The following is a 21,098-nucleotide window of genomic DNA, read 5'->3' as shown; positions in this document are numbered from 1 at the left end:
GCGGCGGCCCGGAAGCTCTTTGGGCTCCCGCCGCTTCCGGGGCGGCTCGGCCCGGTCGGCGCGGCCGCGGGGCGGACATTTCCCGGAGCGGATCCGCGGCGCCTCCTCAGCCGCCGGCCGCCACAGCAGGCGGGCTCCTGCGGCTGGCCTGGGAGGCGGAAGAGACGCCTGCGGCCGCCGCCGGTCCCGCCGGGAGGATGTTTTCCTTTTCTACCGTGCAGCCCCAGGTGAGGGGCTGGCGGGGCGCTCCGGCCCGGTGCGGTGCGCGGTTCGCCGTGCCCCGGGCCCGCTCTCCGGCGGGGGCTCTCTCCCTGTCCAGGCGGAGGCGCTCGGAGGGCCCGGGGGTTGCGGCAGGAGGAACGGAGTTCCTGCCTGCCACGTTCCCGGAGCTTTGGGCGTCAGCGGGGCCGCAACGGGGAGAGGAGCGGGTGGGGGCAACGGCGGTGTGGGGTCCGCATCGGGGAAAAAGATGCGTAAATGGGGGAGAGAGGAAGGGACTGTAAAAGCTTGGAAAGAGTAAAAGCGTTCTGAAACGACGAAATAACCTTAGATGGCGCATTTTAGTGTCTGTTTTTGTAGCAGAAGGAAGGGGTGGTGACGTGTGTTACTACAGTTAAACTATGCTGTTAATTTTAACGGGTTATTGTGAAAGCCAAAAGGAAATGGCTTAGAAGGGTTAGTGGAGGGAAAACCGTCGGTGATTTGTTTCACAGAATAGTCCGAATGCAATCGGGAAGGCATCGTCAATTAGACAATGAGTCTGGTGGGATTGGTGAGTTTTATGGATTTTGATCTGAACCAGTGGTTTTGGTTTTATTTTTAAGCTTTTTATTACTGTATTATAATCAGATTCCAGAATGGGATTTGATTGTTCTTTCCACATGTGGAAAATGTGTTTAAAGATTCAATCAGAGTCGTGAAATGGAAGAATTTTCAAGTTTCTAGTAACGTGTCATTTCACCAGAGCGAGAAATACAGGTGGAAAGTTTGGTTATGGTTGGGATGTTTGCATTCACCTCTAGAAGCTTTATGGTTTTACCACAAGCTCTGAGTCTAATTACAACTTTGGGCAATTAATTATGAGGCAGTTTTTATGTCTCACAGCATTTTCTCTTTTGATCTTCTGTCTAGTCAACACAAAGGTGGTAGTCCTTGCAGAAGGATGTTCATAGACATGCCCAATTATGCTTCAATCAGGGATCATTCCAGCAGCCAAGGTTTTGTCCCAGCTCCTTCCTAGTGACGTGTACTGAGTGGGGAGGTTGGGAAATGCTGGGGTTATTTATCCCATATGTTCACAAGAGATGTAGTCATGTGTTAAGAGGAGGAGCCCTGATACGTGGTGCACCTGGGCTTTTGTATTGGTTCATGAGGTGGAATGAATGCTGCTGAACTGCAGATTTGACTGTATGCTTTCATTTTGATCCTTAAACTGAAAGTGTGATCCCAAGGGAAAAACATAAAGGCAACGTTTAGAAATAGCTTATAATAATGCAAGAAAAAGTATAGATAATTCGAGTTATGAAAGTATTGCTGTAGAGATGAAAATAGGAGCTTCTAATCTGTCATACATGCTTAGACTTTGTCTTTTTTCTCTTTAAAGAAGGTATCAGCTAACACTGTGGTTTTGAAGATCTTATGGTTTATAATTAAGTCCTCAGTTAAAAAGCAGTGAACAAGATATGCAATTATAAGTTAGAGTTTGGAGCAGAAGTATGTTTAAATAGTTTAAACAAGCTTCTTAAGTCTTTATCTAATTTTTTTCCAGGCTACTGTTCCTCTGAGTCACCTTATCAATGCCTTTCATTCACCAAAAAGCTCCACAACTTCTGCCAGCAAAGCATCCATACAGCCTGTCCAGAGGGACACCTCTCCAGAGCATGATCCTCAGAAGAGTGAGGTACAAAAAACCTTTTGAAAAAGTGATGGTTTAACTGATGTTAAATCTCAATAATACCAGTTTAAGTGGGTGTAATATATGTCTGGTCTATAAAATAATATAATGTGACTAAACAAAACAGGGTGTTAACATATAGAGTGTATCTTTGTGGCAGAACTGCAGTCAATCAAAGTGTTTTGCCAGTAAGGATTCTACAAAAAGACAGTATTTAATTTAAAAAAAGGAGCTGGTACTTGTCTCAGTAGTACTTTGCAAATGAGAAAGGTATTTGTTTTCATTTCCAATGTAATGGTTCTTTCTGTAAAAGCAGCAGTAAGTTTTCTGTTAATAGACCCTATATTTTTATTGAGTTCTAGCAAAGTTTGTTTAATTATTGCTTGTGAGAAAATGGAGACTGTAACTTAAGGTGTGTTGAAGGTTTTGAGAGATTAAATGGCATATTTTCATATTTGGTTTTATTTTTCTGTTAAAATAGCTTTCATTATCATTGGGTATTTCTTGCTTTTGACTTTGAAAATTAAAACAGAGTGCCAATTAGTATTAGATATTACCACTTCTCTTTCAACTAATTTCTTACAAGTTTTTAACCAAGCACTTTTTTTGGGAGGAAAAACATGGAGTCCCTCAGTAACTGCAGAACTGTGGAAAATAGCATGGGTTGTACAGCTCACCACTGTGTTATAATTCCAGTCTTGGGTTTTTGTGGGTTTTTTTGGTTTGGTTAGGTTTTTTTCTTCAGTCTATATTTGCTTCTGCTGCTAGTGCTTTTCCTCAGGTAATCTTTCATAAATTTTGAACATTTATTTCTATTTTTCAGTCTGTATTTAAAAATTTAAGAGATCTGGGATTGTCTGATTTGAAAGCTAACCAGTTCAGAGAGTTGGTGAACAGACTACTTCCTGGCTTCTGTACAGAAAGCAAAGTCTCCTCACAGTGGCACACGTCGTACGTCTCTGCTCAGTCCTTCTTTGAAAATAAGCATGGTATGTTTGAGTGAAGTGTTTATGAGAGTTGGTGGAAGTTAAGTTATAAAGGTGAATAGAGTTATCCTTTAGTTTAATCTCTTGTGCTGTCAATAATTTGTAGTTAAACATATTTAATACAAATAGTATTGATTTATTTTTTATTGTATATAGCTTGTCTCTGTAAACTTGGGAAATTTAGAAAATTCAACAAATCGTTCCTTCAGATTTCAAGTTAATTGCTGGTAAACTTTTCTGAACTCAGCAGTAGTAAAAGGCACTTCTCTTAATGATGAGCCTGAGCTGTGACTTCTCCCACCAGTTTGTTTCACCAAGACATTAGATTTTGCTAATCTACTTATGTCACAGACATCTTCATTTTATATTTTTATCAATTTTTTGCTTGAAGCAATGTTATGAAAAGATAATAATTAGAAAGGAATTCAAGGTGGCAGACTGTTAACACTCCATGCAGAGTATTTAATTGCTGAAATAAACAAGAGTACTTCTTTGCAGGTGAAGATATTTTGTTGGAATTAGTCTAAAATGAAGTAAGAACATTGCAGATGCTTAATAATGTATTAGAAAAAGAAGCATATAGCTGGCATTTGAGATACTGCCTATATAGTACTGCAGTAGAGAGGAGTGTTAAGAATAATACTGCAGGGCTCCTGTTAGAGAAGAAATATTAAACTGCCAAAAAAATATCTCAGTGACCATTGCCTGAAAGCAAACAAATACTTGGAAATGCTTCAAAGTTTTGATAATGTTCTGGTAATTTCTTTCATTAAAGATGTCTGGAGTACTGTAGTAAAATAGAATTAATATTTAAAAAACTAAAAAGACAAACTGTTCAAGAAGTAATGTTGAGTTGCCATTTAAAATAGGGTGTATTTATACTTTGTTGTATCTTTTTGCAGGTTTTGTGGATGTTTTCAGTGCTTTACGCTCATCTTGTTTGTACAGGCAACATCCTAATCCCCTCCAAAATTTCTGTTCAGATGTTCGGTGTTGGCCAGGTATAAAGCATTAAACTACACTGGTTTTAATCTGTGTAGAATTCGTCTAGTCTGGAAAAGTATTTTTGCATTTGTTGTAGAGGTATCACTCAGGAAATAACAGTAAGCTTCCAGGAGGAACTTACATTGATATTAACACTTTAAATCATGAAGTTATTTTTGTACTTGAGTAGTGTGATTCTAGAATTTAGTAAGCACCATGTTGTTCTAAGATGTCAGTATTTGTGGATCATAAACTTGAAAGACCACAGACAAACTGACTATTTTTAAATCAATAAATATGTTGAATTAAATATGTTGAATTCAGTACTCATCCAGTTGAATTTTCTGAGGGGTTTGGTGACCAGCAGCATTAGTGAAAACATAATCAACTGTTCAGGAAGTTCAGGTATTGTCCTAAATTCAGTTCTTCTGTTGCTACTTCTAGATATATCTAGAGGTTTTGTATCCTGTAGTGAAGAGAAATGCTAACAACATGGAGATAGCCCAGTGATGGGTCACAAGAAAGGGTGCAGATTTTTAAGCATTTTATATGGGGAGGAAGCTGAAGGATCTGAGGTTTTAGTTAGCAGAATAAAAAGCAAGAAGTGATCCAACTGCTATTGGAGCCATATCAGTTAACCCTTCTCACATACACCTCAAAGAAGAGGTAACAATCACATGTAAAAGCAAATTAAAACCTGCTTGAAAATTTTCACATTGAGAACGGCCAAGTTCTGAAGCAGATTGTCTGGAGAAGTTTGGTTATCTTAATCCTTGGAGATTTTCAAAACTGAGCTGAACAAGGTTCAGAGCTACCTGATTAAATGTTAGACCTTTCTTGAGCAGGGCTCAAGGGTCAGCTGCAGAAGTTCTTTTTATCCAGTACTGTTCTAGAATACCAAAAAGCTTAGTGAAACTGATCTAATTGACTGATCTGATTGATGTTTATTTTAAAACACAGTAGTGAAATGAGAAAAATATTCTTTGCTTGTGGTAAAATGTCTATCACAAGGTTTCTGATGTGGTAGGAGATGACTTTAGAGTGCCATAAGCTCGCTGTGATTAAATGGTCTCATTTCTTTTGTCACTTCCAAAGTTAACAGCACACTGAAGCCATTACAGATTTCCTCAGGGCACCTGATCAGCAGAGCTCACAAAGCATTATTCCCATCTTGCTGAATTTGCTTCTGAATGTTTCATGTTTGTCAGCCTGCCTGGATTTAATTGCCTGAATGTCTCCTCTTCCCTGAGTAGGACAATTAGATACAATTTACAACATGAACCCTGATTATTTTAACATGAAATTTTACGTGAAACAGAAGTTTGCTTGCAAGGGCAGACTACAAATAGGGTTTGTGATCACATAACTATCCATTTACAGTACAGTGGATATGTTGGGAAGATTATATTCCATATTCTTTCATATAATAGTTTCTGAATTTTCTTAAGACCTTTTTTGTTGTACTAGTAATAATAATTAGGTTTTAATTTCTGTTTATTCTTACTATGTAAAGTTTACATACAGACACGGAACTTTAAGACTCTGAGATCAAGAGCAAGACGTCTGCAGTCAACATCTGATCAATTCACAGAAACAAAAAGTTCGCTTTCTTCAATTTTGAAGGTAAATACGAGTAACATGAAGTTGTTTTGGGCTTACTCAGGCCATCTCTTTCTCTTGAACAAACCTTCAAAATTTTCGTGTTTTCTCTCATTAGCATGAAAAAACTTCTTAATTGTAAAACTTGAGCTAATGGCAATGTATTGTTTTTTCTTACCAATGCATATATTTGCTTCACATATCCCCAGTACTGAGATTATTTGAATTTTTAGGAGAATGGTTTCAGCATATAACTATGATTTTAACTCTAGAAATTAAATTCTTCATATTCTGTTTCTAAAACAGAATATAAACTAAAAATAGCTTCAAGGCAAAGGATTTATTTCTTTAAGCAGAAATACAGTTAGTTTAACATACAAGAATGTGTGTTTTCAAGTCAGCAGATAATTATTGAAAGCACTAACGAAACCAATTTAACCTGGGTACTCTTTACTTCTAATTGGTTGTACAGAAGTCAGGCTAATTAAGGCTTTTCATTTTACTGTGTGTGTAAATTGTTTTTGAACTCTTCCCTTCTTGTAGCCATATGTGGTTTATTTCATCTGTGGACTAGGTGTACTGTGGATGAAGATAAACCAGAGCTAGCTCCATGCAGTGCTGCTCTGTAATTTGACAGGGCATATGAGATGTATTTGCTTAAGTTCCATCAAAACAATACTTGCAAAGATACTTTGCAGTTGGAAATAAAGCAAGAAGCTTAAGCTAGAAAGTCCCACTGAATCCAGTGAACAAAGCTGGTTGTGTACAGATCTGTGTTAGGTTGCATTTTCAGTTTGGAACTGGGATCCAGGAGGGCTCCAAAACTGATTTGCCCAGCAAAAATGAGAATGCCTGTGCTCACACCATGGGGATTCCACACTTGAACTACTGGCCTGTACCTTCTAACCACCCCAACAGCATGTGAATTACATGCTGTTGTAATTTTATTTTTTCCCATCACCCATGTTAGCCAGATGATAAGTGTTTATGAAAGCTTGGTGTATACTAACACTGCTTTGGAAAATATTGCAGGGTTTTATCCTGAGAAGGCGACGAATTGATGTTGAAAACTTAGACACACTAATGAAAACAAAAAACATCCCAGAGGCGCACCAGGATGCTTTTAAAACTGGTTTTGCAGAAGGCTTTTTGAAAGCACAGGTATTCCTGCAAAAAACACTTGGTAAGTTGTTTTAATTTACATATCTTACCTTTGCAATCAGAAAGAAGTCTATTTTAGCCCATATTAAATATGTTTTTATTTTCTTTTACAGATTCCTTAAGAAGATCACGTTTGCTTTCTTTCTTTCTCTTCGTTCTTTGTTTTTATCTTGCTATATATTCGTCATTTTTACCTGGGAAAGGTTCCTTTTCTGATGCTGGTTAGTTAATTTTTGTTTTCCACACTGTTTCACTTGTGTTGTTTCTTCCAGCAGGTTTAGCATAAATTAAATATATTTTGACATTATGATTCGGTTTTATTAGTACATTGAAAAGTTATCCTAAGAGTTACTTACTGCTTCTGGCTACAGCCTTTCAGATGATAGTGTGACAAAACGTTTATGAAGACAAAAATGTTCTGTATCAGTATAATTACTTTATTTCTCTTGGTTAAGCAGTTGCATGGAACCAGAGAAGTCAGGCTGGTCACCAATTATGTATTGGACTTTCAGTTTAGATGATGTGTTGTCTAGATCAGCTGTAGGCAAGATGGTTTGAATTTTCAATCTGTAATCACAGCCTAGTTTATAGCAACTAGGAGCTTGCGTTGTTACATTGCCATCTTGAGAAATCTCTTGGAAATAGTGGAACAATCAAAAGGCTGAGCTCATGTAACTGGAAACATTCAAATTGATGCTTTATTATCACCTAGGTCTCAAAGTTAGGATATGTATAGAAATATTGAGGGAGAAGTTCTGGCTTTATGTACATGCTTCTGGATGAAGAGCTTTCTGTACTACATGACTAAAATGCATATCACTGAATTAATTGCAAATATTTTAAAGATTATTTTTGAAACATAAATCTTATTCCTGCTGGACACTTGTAAATGAACACATGCCCTATCAAAAGGGCAGGTGTAAGGTCAGTGTCTTTCCTGCATGCGTTCAGGTGCAGCACTCAGTCTTGTAATGAAATGACATTGTATGTAAATTTGTTGTTCGTCATCTGCTGTTTGCTCTTAGTACGCTTTCGAACATCAAGTATCTTTGATGCAGCAGTTGATCCAATCCAGTTGAAAAATGTCACCTTCGAACACGTTAAAGGGGTAAGATCAAAAGTAAAATATGTGCGAGTTCTTGTTTCAAGTAATCATTATGAGTCTGTCTGATGTTTAACTAATCATTCTGAATGTCTTGCTCTGTTCAAGAAATATCTTTGTATGAACTGAAGCCTTGTATGCATTGGCCACTCCAAGAAGAAGGAAAGTTTTAACCACTCTTTTTTTACTTTGTTTTTGTGGCATTTAATACCTTACAAAAGATGCACTCTCCACTTCTTGAATAACAATTTTAAGGCTAGAATAAATGGCAGGCCATAAATATCAGTGTTTATCTACCTTTTGCAGAAGTTAATTAGTATAAGAAGATAATGCCATTTGATCCTTTCTCTCTTAGTACCATCTCTTTCAGGCAGTGTTATTGGGACAGGACATATGGAGATTCCCAGAAAGAAGTGGGCATTTCACTGCTTACGGGATACCTCTAGTTTTTCTGTTCAATTGTTCTTTGACTGTTAGTGGTAGTGGCAAATCGAGGATGTCCCCCTTTCCTTCCCCTTGGGCAAATAGAATTAATCTCTTTGTAATTAATGAGACTAATACCTTAATGTAGAATTTTTGATTTTGTATTTATTTCTTTGGGCAGATCTGGTCTTGAACTGTTTGGTTGTTATTTCACTGTTAGTAAGTTTACTGTTTACTTAGGATAGGTTGAATTAAATATTGGTATCCACACAAATTCTGTGATACACTTTAATATTTTTCTATTTGTATTTTTGATCAATACAAAATTAAGGGCTTAATCTCTAGTGCAAAACTTGTGTACAAAAACATGCACTATTTTATAAATGCTTAGTCATATTTGTGGCATGTTTTTCATGTACAGGTTGAAGAAGCTAAGCAGGAATTGCAAGAAGTTGTGGAATTTCTGAAAAACCCTCACAAATTTACTGTATTAGGAGGTAAACTTCCAAAAGGTAAGAATCATTGTTCAGCAGAAGTGAAAAACCTGTGTAGCCATGGCTGTGAGGTTTGTTCTGTACTGAGTGACTACAGCCTAGTTTCTTACTGTTTCTGCATGTGTTATGCAAATGAAAATTTTGGAGTTAGACAAAATTTACTGTGCCTTCTTCAGTTACTGAGCTAATAAACAGTACTACTTTGCCCTGTAAAGCAGGGGGTTTATTAACTGAACTCTTGAAAGGGCTTTATTTCTTCCTTATGGCTTTTAGCACCTTGAATGCTTCCTAACTGCTTTAGATAGCTCAGAAACAAATGTTTTCATGTAAAAGGATGATTAAGATCATAGTGGAAATCCATGTGAATCTGAAATGTGTAGACCTGAGAAATCTGTTTACTGTTAGTGCTCTGCACTGTTTAAAGACAGTTACTTGGAAGGATTTAATTTAAAAATGAAAGATTCCACAGAAACAGCCAGGAAGATGTCAGTTTGAAGCAAACACTATTAGGGACTCAGCTTCTAAACTCAACAGTGAATCTGCAGAATACTTGAGGCTTCTGTTTTGATGGTCTTAGAAGTCCTTGTTGTTGTTTAAATATGGATCAAATTTTATCTAGATTTATTGCAAGGAAGCTCCTTCAGACTGGCAGTAAAGAGCAGTACCTGAAATGAGATCTTAACAGCTTTTTGGAGCCAAATGTACATTATTTCTTTCAATGTGTGGAAGAAACTACTCATATAAGATGACTGTGTGGATGTGGTGGTTTTGTTGGTTTTTTTTTGTTTGTTTGTTTTGTTTTTTAGGCATTTTGTTAGTTGGACCACCTGGTACTGGCAAGACACTTCTTGCACGGGCTGTGGCTGGTGAAGCTGATGTTCCATTTTATTACGCGTCCGGGTCAGAGTTTGATGAGATGTTTGTTGGTGTAGGAGCCAGTCGCATCCGAAGCCTGTTCAGTAAGTTAAATATTCGTGGGTTTGAAATCTTTTCACGTGCAAGTATTCAGTGTTGTTTACATGGCTTGATTAGTTACAGTTCTGGTTACTGGAAAGCAGTAGTGTAATCAGGCTAATGAATAAAGCTTTAGTTGTGTAGGTAAATGTCACAATTCTGTGAGCATCAGTTAACTGTAGAATCTTCCTAACCACCACATGAAATTATAGCTTCAGAGAGAAGTAGTAATTTGAGATGTAATGTTCTATAAACTAAATTGAATACTTGAAGTTGTAACTTTTTTAGTCATACATAAATTGTTGTAAATTTTAATTGTAAATTTCAGATAAAAAAAATTGTTAACCTTTTAATTACTGCCCTCATATTTACATTTTTTTTTTTTTTTACTCTGAATTAAAGCTTTGTGGTGTTGTGGCATGGTAATAAGCTGAGATTTCCTTTCTCAGACCCATCAACAGTCTCAGAGTAAAGGGCATGATAACAAAACTTTCAAAACTAATGCTTAGATTTATATCTTTCACAAAAGATACTTCCTGTTTTAAGTATGAAAATATTACTGGGGATGAGAAAATCCAGTTTCCCTCTTAAATGGAAGATTGGTAGAGTCAAATATATACAATGTTTATAGTTTGCATTTGTAGAAAAAAATGTGACTTCACATGGATGTGATGCAAAATATGATACATGTAGTACCTTAAAAATGCATTTCCTTCTGTTGACTGCAGAAGTGTTGATGCCAGATCAATATTATTACATATATGTTAATAATGTTACAGATACACATGGGGGGTGAGATGAATTGCATCCTGCTATGCATGTACCAATTGATGGTCTTCACTTTTATTAATGTGTTTTTATTTTGTGTTTTAATGCCTGTAAACTTGAGCGTGAACCCTTTGCTGTAAAATAACAAGTTTTGTTAAAGGAAGTTAGTGTTGCGACCCGTCACATTTCATACTGTTTTTATTTAATAGGCAAATATTCTCTATCCAAGCCTATAAAATAAACTCTCATAGGAAGTTCATACAAAATATGACAATTTTGTAGTTTATTTTATTAGTGATTTCTTGTAGCATGACAAAAATAAGCTGATGAGGAGATACACTTTTGAAATGGCGAGATAAAGAGAATCAAGATTCTATTTTCCTGTTTTTAGGCTAAAAGCAAGACCATTTGGTGATGTCTAATAGAACACTTGATATTCCAAGAATAAGAGAAACAGTAGAATCCTAAACTACCTGATACACTGTCTGTTCCTTTGTGTGGTTCAGGGCTCCTTCTGCTATTTTTCTTTTGTCAGGGGAAGCAAAAGCAAATGCACCTTGTGTTATTTTCATTGATGAATTGGACTCTGTTGGTGGGAAGAGAATTGAATCTCCAATGCACCCGTATTCAAGACAGACCATTAATCAGCTCCTTGCTGAAATGGATGGGTAAATATATGGATTCTGAGGGCACAGGAGGTGCTTGACTAACTAGTATTTTAGATATGTGGGTGAATGTTTTCTTCCTGACACCTTTGAAGTTTTGTGTAATTTTTTGTAATGCTTTTTAGGATATATATTTAACATGCTTTTATGGCTATTTTCTAGTACTGCCAACAGTAGCGTTAATGGACTTATTGTAAAGAATATAGAAGCTTTTGAGTTGTATTTGCACAATAGCTGTCGTTTATTTCAAATAATTTCTCATTCTTTTTAGCCTGTTTAGTTTAATATATCTATAGGAAGAATCTCAACACTGAGATTAGACCATGTTTTTAACCAGTTGTTGGGTTAAACATGGTCATTTTTGGATCCCACGTTGTTGTGTGAAAGCATGTTTTTGACTGGCCAATGAGGTCAGTAGCAGTAGTTACTGACAAAATTGTAAATTCTGTGTCCAGAAAAAAAAAATTCACACCTTGTTTTCCACACAGCTTTAAACCAAATGAAGGTGTTGTTATTATTGGTGCAACAAACTTCCCTGAAGCATTAGACAAGTGAGTATAATGCACTGCTTGTTTTACAGACCATGTAGTAAAAAAACTGCAACAAATCCAAAGCTGCTTGTGATAATCTTCAAGTATTACAGTGTCAAAGCTGGAGTTTTACAGGTCAAAGCTGGAGTTTTACAGGTTAAAAAGGATGTGTATTGACCAGTTTTTGGGCATTTAATAGGTTGCAGAGTTAAATAGTGAGAAATAATTAATATGTTTCTAAGCATTTGAAATTTCTGTAAAGTTTTCAGCTAAATTGATAAGCTGCTTTTCTTGTTCACAATGCAAAATTTTTAAATGCGTAAAACTCTTTAAAATGGGTTGTCAATAAATATCTTTCATCTTTTTACAAGCAGATAAGAAAAATATATTCTTTGTATATGTGCATGAGGCATAATCTATATACGTATTTTTAGCAATGGATTTTTGTTCTTTGATATACCTTAGTGAGTTTACTGCAGCATTTTTAAATCAATGTACTAAACTGTCATTTCCTTTAGTGCTCTAATACGTCCTGGTCGCTTTGATATGCAAGTCACTGTTCCCAAGCCTGATGTAAGAGGTCGCACAGAAATTCTGAAGTGGTACCTTAATAAAATCAAATATGACCCATGTAAGTAAATGTTTTACTGTAGTATCTTTTTATGTAAGAGTTTTTATATTAGGGAGATATATATATAGATAGATAGATAGATATAATATGAGGGATCAACCCGCTCATATTTGTCCTGTAGTCCACTGGCAATTGCGGCTTTACTGCATCAATAAAGAACACAAAAATTGTCTTATATGTGTTATTTCTCTCTAGTCTCTTAGAGGTCATAGTGGTGTCTTGAAAATTAGGCTTAATTTCTTCTAAAACTGGTTTAATTTGTTTATTTTATTTGTGGGGTTTTTGTTTTGTTTAATGCATAATTTTTAATAGAATATGATTAGTAGAAAATTTCAGGAGCAATATGGACTCTAATAAACCAAATGGTTTTGTTTTGTTTGCTTTTTCTTCCCCTGCAGCTGTTGATCCAGAAATAATTGCACGAGGCACAGTAGGATTTTCTGGAGCAGAGCTTGAAAATCTTGTAAATCAAGCTGCCTTAAAGGCAGCTGTTGATGGAAAAGATATGGTAACCATGAAAGAACTAGAATTCTCCAAGGACAAAATTCTAATGGGTAGGATTTTATACAAAAGACAGGCCTGTATATTACAAAACACAGAGCTTTTCTTGTACGATGAAGACTTTTACAGGGAAATAGAGAAGTGTTTATGGTGTTATTTTTTGGGTTGTTGCACTGTGGGTTTTTTTTGTTTGTTGGTTTGTTTTTTTGTTTGGTTTGGTTTTTTTTTTATCGTGGGGGTGGGCGATTTTTTTGTTTGTTTGGATTTTTTTTAACAAATAAAGTTTCCTATTAGTTATTTTTGAATAGAACCTTTTTTGACCAGAGAGTGTGTAAAATCTAGTGTGGAATACATTCTTTAAAATTTCATGCCATTTTTAAAGTTAAAAATGCTACATGCCATATTTCATTCTGGAGGGAGACAGGCTTGATTTTTTATCCTTTCCCTACTTATGACCAGAAACCTGGAACTTCTGTTTAACTTCTCATGTGGCTGCACAAATCTTAAACATCTTAGACATAACCACTATAAATCTGGTCTGTTCATGCTTGAGAGAAGAAATGGAATTTTCTCAGATACTTAGTCTGCATTTTAAATGTATTACCTTAAAAGCAGCTTGTCTGTAGAATATGTTTGGGTCCATTTTTAGGCACTAAAATCTGACTGGTAAACATTTTGCACTTAAGCATTAGTTCCCTTTGATCATATGCTGTTCCTTGGCTGCTTTGTGCTTTGTTTAAGTATGTGTGGATTGTGGTGGCCAGCTGTACAGAAAGGTTAATTTAATGTTCCTCTGTTTAAGGACCTGAGCGTAGAAGTGTAGAAATTGATGAGAAGAACAAAACCATCACAGCTTACCATGAGTCTGGACATGCAATCATTGCCTATTACACCAAGGATGCCATGCCGATCAACAAGGCCACGATCATGACACGAGGAACAACACTGGGACATGTGAGTGTTTCTTCATCCAGGTTTTTTAGTATTTTTAAATTGTATTTAGTTTATTCATATTTATTTATTTAGTTTTATTTTTATATTGGTTTGATGGTGTAGAGGAATTTGTAAGGATGCTATTTGCTGTGATTATGTTAATAAATACTGTAGTCTGTTGAAATACTCAGTTATGAGCAATCTCTTGGAAAACCCAAGGTCATCTTTTTTGTGTGATAAAAAGCTTGTTTTCTTAATTTTGTAATAAATTATTGTGCACTAATATAACAGTTCTCATGGGAAATATAAGTTTGGTTCTTTTGAAATGTTGTGTGCAGTTGAAATAGCACCCAACAGCGAAACTTTGAAGAACATCTAAAGGACTAGCAAGTAGAAGCTAACTGTACTTCTAACACAGACATCCTTTATCAGGTTGTTCTTTGCCCAGTTTGACTTTTTTAAACTTCATCAGTTACCTGCCTTGTTTTTTGCATAGATATCCATAAGTTTTTCTATTTTGCCTTTATCTACCATGCATTTGAACAGAAAAATATTTCTATTACATCTCTTCCTGGTGAACATTTTCAAGTTTATGTGTTCAGTTAATGAAAACCATTGGTCTGAATCCTCTGGGCAAGTTGATTTGTACTCAGTCCAGATGCAAGAAATAAGGAGAAATTGATAGAATGGGTTGTTCTGTTTCTTCTGGCAGTAGGTGCAAGTTGCTCGCACCGATGGGGTGCTCAGGGTCAGAGGAGGCTGTTTCAGTGGTTTGACTGAGGGACCTCCAAGCAATCCTGATGAATGCATATACTAGAGGCAGGCCAGAGCATGCAAAGTGTTACATCAAATCTTTACCTGCTTCAGATATAAACTAGAATATTTGTGAGATTACTTCAGTACTTCTTCAGGTTTTGTTACCTGACCACAGTTCTGTACCTTACAGGTATCTTTGCTCCCAGAAAATGACAGATGGAGTGAAACTAGATCCCAGTTGCTTGCACAGATGGATGTCTGTATGGGAGGAAGAGTAGCAGAGGAGCTCATATTTGGAAGTGACCACATCACAACAGGTCAGCAGATTTGTAGTTAAGAGTTTTTGACCAAGGCTGTGGACTGGCATGTTTAATGTGGTTTCAATAATATAACTTAGATTTGTTTGCTCTCTAGGTGCTTCCAGTGATTTTGATAATGCTACTAAAATTGCAAAACTGATGGTGACTCGATTTGGAATGAGTGAGAAGGTAGTATCATCAATCCCTTAATATTTATATGGAGCAAAACCAGGTTCTGTTCTGTAGCTGAAGCCTATTTGTCTGTCAGTGATCTCTGAGATTAGGGTAAGTAGTTTTCACAAAATGAGTAAGCCTTATGACCTGGTCTGCTACAGAGAGGTCAGCTAGAAAACCTGTATATTTGACAGTTTAAAAAATTACCTTGCAGGATTTTTACTTCAAAATTGCCTTGAAAATTAGTAATCTCTTCAGGAAATAGTTACGAAAAAGCCAGACATTTTGGAATTGAGGATAATTCTGAATCTGGGTGGGCAAAGGGGGTAACCACAGTTAGTTTTCTAGAGTTTCTTTAGAAGCTTCTTTAGTCGTGTTGATCGTCCATCAAGTGTTAGTAGTCTAGGCATTTTGTTTTGGTTTTTAAGTGAGAGAGCGCCTAATTAGAATCTGTACTGTGACCTATTGAAACAGAATTCTGCAGTAACTACATAGTTGATGAATAGGCTTCTTGTTTTGCTTCTGCCTAAAGCACTTCATTTGACTCATGATTTTGTTTGCATGCAGAAGCAATAGGTGCTGAAACTCACAGAGAGTTTTATGTGTATGACTGCAACAGCAGTGGCAAGATAGAGATATTTTTGTTGTTGTTTAGCTTGGTGTTATGACCTACACTGATACGGGGAAAGTCAGCCCTGAAACCCAGTCCGCAATTGAACAGGAAGTGAGGACGCTTCTACGGGTAAGAGCCTCTCCCCCTCCACTCTCATACTTCTGACATGAATTGAACAGCTGCTTGCTTGATTAATTCATTTAAGTAACGTGTACTGGTGAAAATACACAAATGGGTGGAAATATTCCCAAGTATTTAATGTAGCTGCAACTTTGAATTTCTGCATATCAAAACTTGTTGGTGATTGTCATGCACAAGTAGTGTGAATCAAGTTGGTGGTGTTGGGCTCTTTAATATAACATACTCTCATATTTGGTGAGGATTTGTATTTTTCCGATTCAATTCACAGGAAAAGTATGGCTACAAATTGTTTTAGATTAGATATGGATGTTTTATGTTACTTTCACATTTCATAACTCCCAAGACAGATAATTTTGTACAAAATCACAGGAATGGTAGTATGAGATCAAAGTGTTGCCTTCAGTATCCTGTTCCTCACAGTGATCAGTGTCAGATGCTTAGGAAAATTTGTAGCTTTTGATAATCGCTGAATTTACTGATCACTGTTCTGGTAATCTGACTGAGTTTGGTACAAGCAGGAGAATTACTTATAACATTTAAATGAGTAACACTTTTGCTGCAGTTGTTTTTGAACTCACTTGGCCTTGTGAGAGCTACCAGGGCAGAACTAGAAGTTGAAGCTGGTAATGCTGGCAGTGTGCATCTGCTTGCAGCAACTGTGACTTTCAGTAGCTGGTAGCTTTCAGCTTTCTAAAACTACATAGTATTTTGAGTTTTATAAATATTAAAAAATGCTAGTCTTTGAGGAACAATCTGTGAATGTTGTAGTTTTGCTCATAGTACAAAAAAAAAATAGTTATAAAAATCAGGGAACTTTTAAATCTAGTAAGTCTTTCCAAGTCATATGTAACAAGATTAAGGTTTGTCTCAGAATTTTGTTTCTAGCCCTACTTGTGCAAAATACACAGGTGGCATAAAGCGTTTGGTTGTTTTTTATTCATTATGCCAACTATACTTTAAAGCTTTATGAATTAGGGGCCGTGCTAGCCTTGAAATGTAAGGCACAATTTAAATGTTTGTCTCAAGCTGTGTTTACCTGGAAACAATTTTTAAAGTGGAATCTTGCTATTGTTTTTGTTGTAAAGTCTTAAAATCTCCTTATACCTGTTCTTCAAATTAGGACTCCTATGAGCGAGCAAAGAACATCCTGAAGACTCATGCAAAAGAACACAAGAATTTAGCAGAAGCTTTATTGAAATATGAGACTCTGGATGCCAAAGAAATCCAAATTGTTCTAGAGGGGAAAAAACTAGAAGTAAGATGATAACTTCTGGGATATGTAACTGATAATTTGAAGAATGTACATCTAGCAATGCAGTAGTCTTATGCAGCATAGCCTCTTTTTCTCTTCCTGATGTGTGTATGGCATTAATATTAATCTGTCTCTTGTGAGCTTCTGTTACTCATCTATTTGTTGTGTCTCATCAGAATAAGACACAAAATAAAGCAAGTTCCTCATGCTCTGCTCCTTATACTCTTCGCACAAGAAGTTTTTCAGAAGGATAAATCTCAGGGTTGAATCCAGCATTTTGATTCAATCAAATGTGTTGAAGCTGAGAAGAAAAACATGCGGATACTCTGGTGTGTGTTGGCACAGGTTCCTGGGCCATGCTGCTACGTGTATGATTGAAGTGATACCCCACAATATGTGTGCTGGAATGCGTTATGGAGAGTGACAGACTGAGGTGTAAAGCAGTAGTATGTTGTGTAGCTATTGCTCATACTCTGAGGTTAGAGACCACTATTAAAGACTTTTTATTTAGAAATGAAACAAAACATCTCAAAGAATGAACAAGCTACATTGTGTGAGCACCATGCTAAACAAAAATGTTAGTGGTCATGTTTCCAGTACTCTTGGGGCTAAAATACGCGCATGTATGGCTGGGAGAGAAATTTTATTGCAAAAACAACAGGCTAAATGTTTCTAAGTCTCTTTGGACCATGTTTTGGGCAGAGCCATAGCAGGGATAAGAGAAATACCTGTGACCTCTGATGTGCTGCTGACAAGTTTCTTAAAATTTTTATTACTGCAGTAGACAGATGAAGTGCTTTGATGACAGTGCTTTTACACTGCTGGAGATTCTGCAGAACTAGTTTCTATTAATACTGTGTATGGGCGTTTGATAATCCAAAAGATAATCTCTTTGAAGAGGACAACATTGCTCAGTGAAGAGTAATTCAGAAAATGTTTGAAGCATGTGTTGTTTCAAATAACATTCCCAGTTCTGTTCTATGGTAGAAGTAGGGAAATAAAACTTTTTCTTTCAACCCTTACAGAAATCTCAGGAAATTCTAAGAAAATACAAAAAAAAGGTTTTGAAAACAAGAGCAGTTTCCAATCAAGTCAAAGTGATGGCAAGCAATTATATGCTAGTATTCCTCTGATCTCATAGAGCTGTTTTTTAGGAATAACACATCTTGGTCATAATTCTTCTGCACAATCATTCACAGCGTTGTGGTATTACAAGCTTCTGTTGCAGAGAGGCATGTATTAACATGTTAATGTTGAGGGTTACCATACTTGGACATTCAAATAGTTGGGCTGGTGCCAATAAATGTGAAGGATACCAGTAGCTACACCTGAAACTGAAAGTAACAGTACTTTAGAGTTTTCTGAGTGTAATGCTTGATTATAACCTAGTTTTTTTAGTAGGAGCACATTTGGTTTATTTTTTTTTCCCTTTCAAAACAAGATCAACTTCTTGCCTGTTTTTGTCAGCTTACTATAGTGGCATCCCACTCAGCGTGGGAGAACTTCCAAATGTTATAAAACAATATAGAAAATATCTAGGCTGACTAGTTACAGTTGTACTTGTATTTCAGAAATATGCCAACAGAAACAGAAATATACTGCATATTTGGCATCTGTTTTTGGAGTAATAAAGGTTAATTTTAATTATGCACATTGGTTTTCTTCTTACTCACTGTAAAGTGATATAAAATGTAATACCAAGTTCCCTAGAATGTAAATTGAGATGTATAAAACATTTAAAATTGTAAATAAATTCAAGAATTATGGCAAAATTGCACTCTCTCTAAGTAAGATTTCTAGGGAATATTCTCCCTAGAAATTCACACATTTTTTCAATTGCTGCTTCAGTAGTGGGATATGAAAGTAATCTTTTCCAGCTAAATAGTGTGAATTTGCATTTAGAAAGAGAAGCAAAAAAACATTTTCTTGTTTGAAGTTACTAAAATCTGTATTGAATGATCTTGTTTGGGGGGGTAAGTCCTTGAATTCCAGCTACTTTTCTTATTCAGAAACTTCTTGCTACATGCATAGGATAGTGTCAAAAAGGAAAAAAAAATAGTGATGTATCATTGAGTCATGAAAGATTATTACAAGATTAGCCATAAAGTTGTAAAGGCTGTCTTTGCTTTCTGGCCAATTTAGTAACACAAGTGTTGCTGAAGAGTTTATTGTCATTCCTAGTTGGTTTTGTGTGTGCAACGTGAGGTTTCCAAGAAACTTGCCTGTTGAGGCATTGGATTTGATCACTGATGCTCTTGGGAGCACTTAGGAGCTGAAAGGTCTCCTTTCAAAATTATTGGGGAGAGATAGAAGAGCGCTGGGTTGGGCTTGTGTGGCAGGGTTTTTGTAGTGAGGAGGCTACATGGGTGGCAGCTGGGAGAAGATGCCAGAAGCTTCTCTATATCTAATAGAGACAGACACCTCTAGGAGAACCTGCTCCTGTCCAAGGCTGAGCCCATCAGCCCCAGTGGTAAAGCCTCTGAGACAACACATGTAATGAAGGGGAAGAAGCTCTGCCCTAAGAGCAGCTGCAGCCAGAGGAGTGAGTGTGTGGGAGAAACAGTTCTGCAGACACCAAGGTCAGTGAAGGAGATGTAGCAGGGTTAGAGTGGGAGGAGTGGCAGAGACAACTTGTGATGAACTGACCACAACCCCAATTCCTGTCCCACCCCCACCCTGCTCTTACCACTTCAGGGGGAGGAGGTAAAGAAAAGTGGAAGTGAAGTTGAAAACAAAGAAAAGGGGTAGCGGAAGAGGTGGTAGTAAGATTTGGTTTTATTTCTGATTTGGTTGGCATGAAACTCATTTTACCCACTCAAAACTGTTTTGCCCATGATGTTAAGTGGTGAGTGATCTCTCCCTGCCTTCATCTCAACCCACAGGCCTTTAGCCATGATTTCCCTGTCCAGCTAAGGAGGGGAGTGGCTTTGATGAGCTCCTGGTGTCCAGCCAGGGTCAATGCATCACAACCACAAAAGCAGCTTCCAGAAATCAGTCAAAAGGGTGAGAAGAGTAACCTCAGTTCCCTTCAAATACTAACAGCCACCTGCTGTTGAAAATGGGGCAGAGCTAAGTACTTAGATAGACTGTTTGCATTTTAAATACCTCTAGTCACAAGCAGGATGGCACATAAAAATAAGAAATTCAGACTTGGACATAATTCTGAATTTTTTCTATTCCTGAGGCTGGCATGCCAGAATTCTACTAGCAAGCTTAATACAAAGTAAATGCAAACTTCCAGTAAAAGTCATGGCCTGCTCCTTCTGGCTCCTTCCTACTCTGTGATGACCTCAGTCAGCTGAAATGTCAGTAGAGTTTTCTAAATCTTAATCCTTTAAACTGGCTGTGAAGTTAGAACAATCAAGCCATTCCTAACTTTCTGCTCTATTGATTGGAAACTTTGGCTAGAAGCAAGGAGAGCTATTTTTGCTTCTAAAACATGGCCAAACACCACAATGAGAGGTGAGAGTATGTGCTTCAAATAGGCTGCTCGCTCTGCTTTCCTCAATTTCCATTTTTCCAAAGCCATGACTCACATGTGTTTATTAAGAGGCCTTTCTCTGCCATTGACCAGTGTGAGAGCATTGTCTGCTCCTTCCACAGCATCATCAGTGCATAAATGGCTGCATCATTAGCCATTAGAGCACTACTATGAACACTGAGATGTTTAGTGAGAGAAGTGGGGACTAGTGCATGGGGTTGTGCAGTCTAGTGCATTTGTTTTTCCTCAAATCTAGCTTTGTGGCTAGTGCCCTGTCCCGGAAACTTAATGCTGCTAGCTATAATTCTGATTCAGCATGGGATTTTGACTTCAAGCTCAGGAGCAGATTTGTTCTAAGACTGATAGGAGTTTTCAGTCTTTCACTACTCTTTCAGAAACTGTTCTGGAGGAAACAGAAGGATCCTGCCCTGTTTACTGGGTCTCATGAAACGGGCCAGAAGTCACAGGAAACAGAGGCAGACTGTCACACTTAGTCAGAAGAAGCCCTCCACAGTAGCAGATTTGGCCTGAAGGGTTTAATAAGTCCTTTGCCAATTTTTTCCCTAATTACATCAGTTACCATAATTCACTTTATTTCCAATGGGTCATTCATGATATCAGCAACAAATTATGAATTTACTTCTACCTACTGTTAGAAGGCACTTCATATATTTTTAGCTCTTACTCAGTGAAAGCTCCTCTGCTCTATCAACACATCACAGGATGAACAGAATGGAATTTATGGGTTTACAGGACT

At 37.0% G+C, this 21,098-nt stretch overlaps 1 protein-coding gene across 2 annotated transcripts; it reads left to right on the top strand.

The window, feature by feature from the left end:
- The first annotated feature begins 16 nt into the window (after positions 1-16).
- YME1L1 (YME1 like 1 ATPase) lies at positions 17-18,511 on the top strand. Of its 2 annotated transcripts, none has more exons than XM_015618697.2 (19): positions 17-227; positions 1,769-1,900; positions 2,718-2,883; positions 3,783-3,881; positions 5,378-5,487; positions 6,496-6,646; positions 6,738-6,845; positions 7,650-7,732; positions 8,571-8,661; positions 9,450-9,602; positions 10,901-11,033; positions 11,519-11,581; positions 12,079-12,191; positions 12,590-12,745; positions 13,495-13,646; positions 14,572-14,698; positions 14,796-14,869; positions 15,510-15,596; positions 16,729-18,511. In XM_015618697.2, exons 1-19 carry the CDS (start codon positions 198-200, stop codon positions 16,870-16,872), a joined length of 2,172 nt encoding a protein of 723 aa, XP_015474183.1. In that variant the 5' UTR covers positions 17-197; the 3' UTR covers positions 16,873-18,511. The 2 variants fall into 2 exon arrangements, with proteins under 2 accessions (XP_015474183.1, XP_015474184.1); XM_015618698.2 differs by lacking the exon at positions 17-227 and adding an exon at positions 740-772.
- Positions 18,512-21,098: the final 2,587 nt, after the last annotated feature.

Source organism: Parus major, chromosome 2, assembly GCF_001522545.3.
Source record: "Parus major isolate Abel chromosome 2, Parus_major1.1, whole genome shotgun sequence".
NCBI classification, from domain to species: Eukaryota; Metazoa; Chordata; class Aves; order Passeriformes; family Paridae; genus Parus; species Parus major.
Note: the sequence above shows the minus strand (reverse complement) of the source record. Positions and strands in the feature narration are given on the sequence as shown.

Bases quoted from the DNA above. Each gene is read 5' to 3' on its own strand.
- YME1L1 (XM_015618697.2), top strand. From the start codon at position 198: ATGTTTTCCTTTTCTACCGTGCAGCCCCAG. The intron at 3,882-5,377 runs GTATAAAGCATT...TACTATGTAAAG, and splicing joins AGATGTTCGGTGTTGGCCAG to TTTACATACAGACACGGAAC. The intron at 7,733-8,570 runs GTAAGATCAAAA...TTTCATGTACAG, and splicing joins CCTTCGAACACGTTAAAGGG to GTTGAAGAAGCTAAGCAGGA.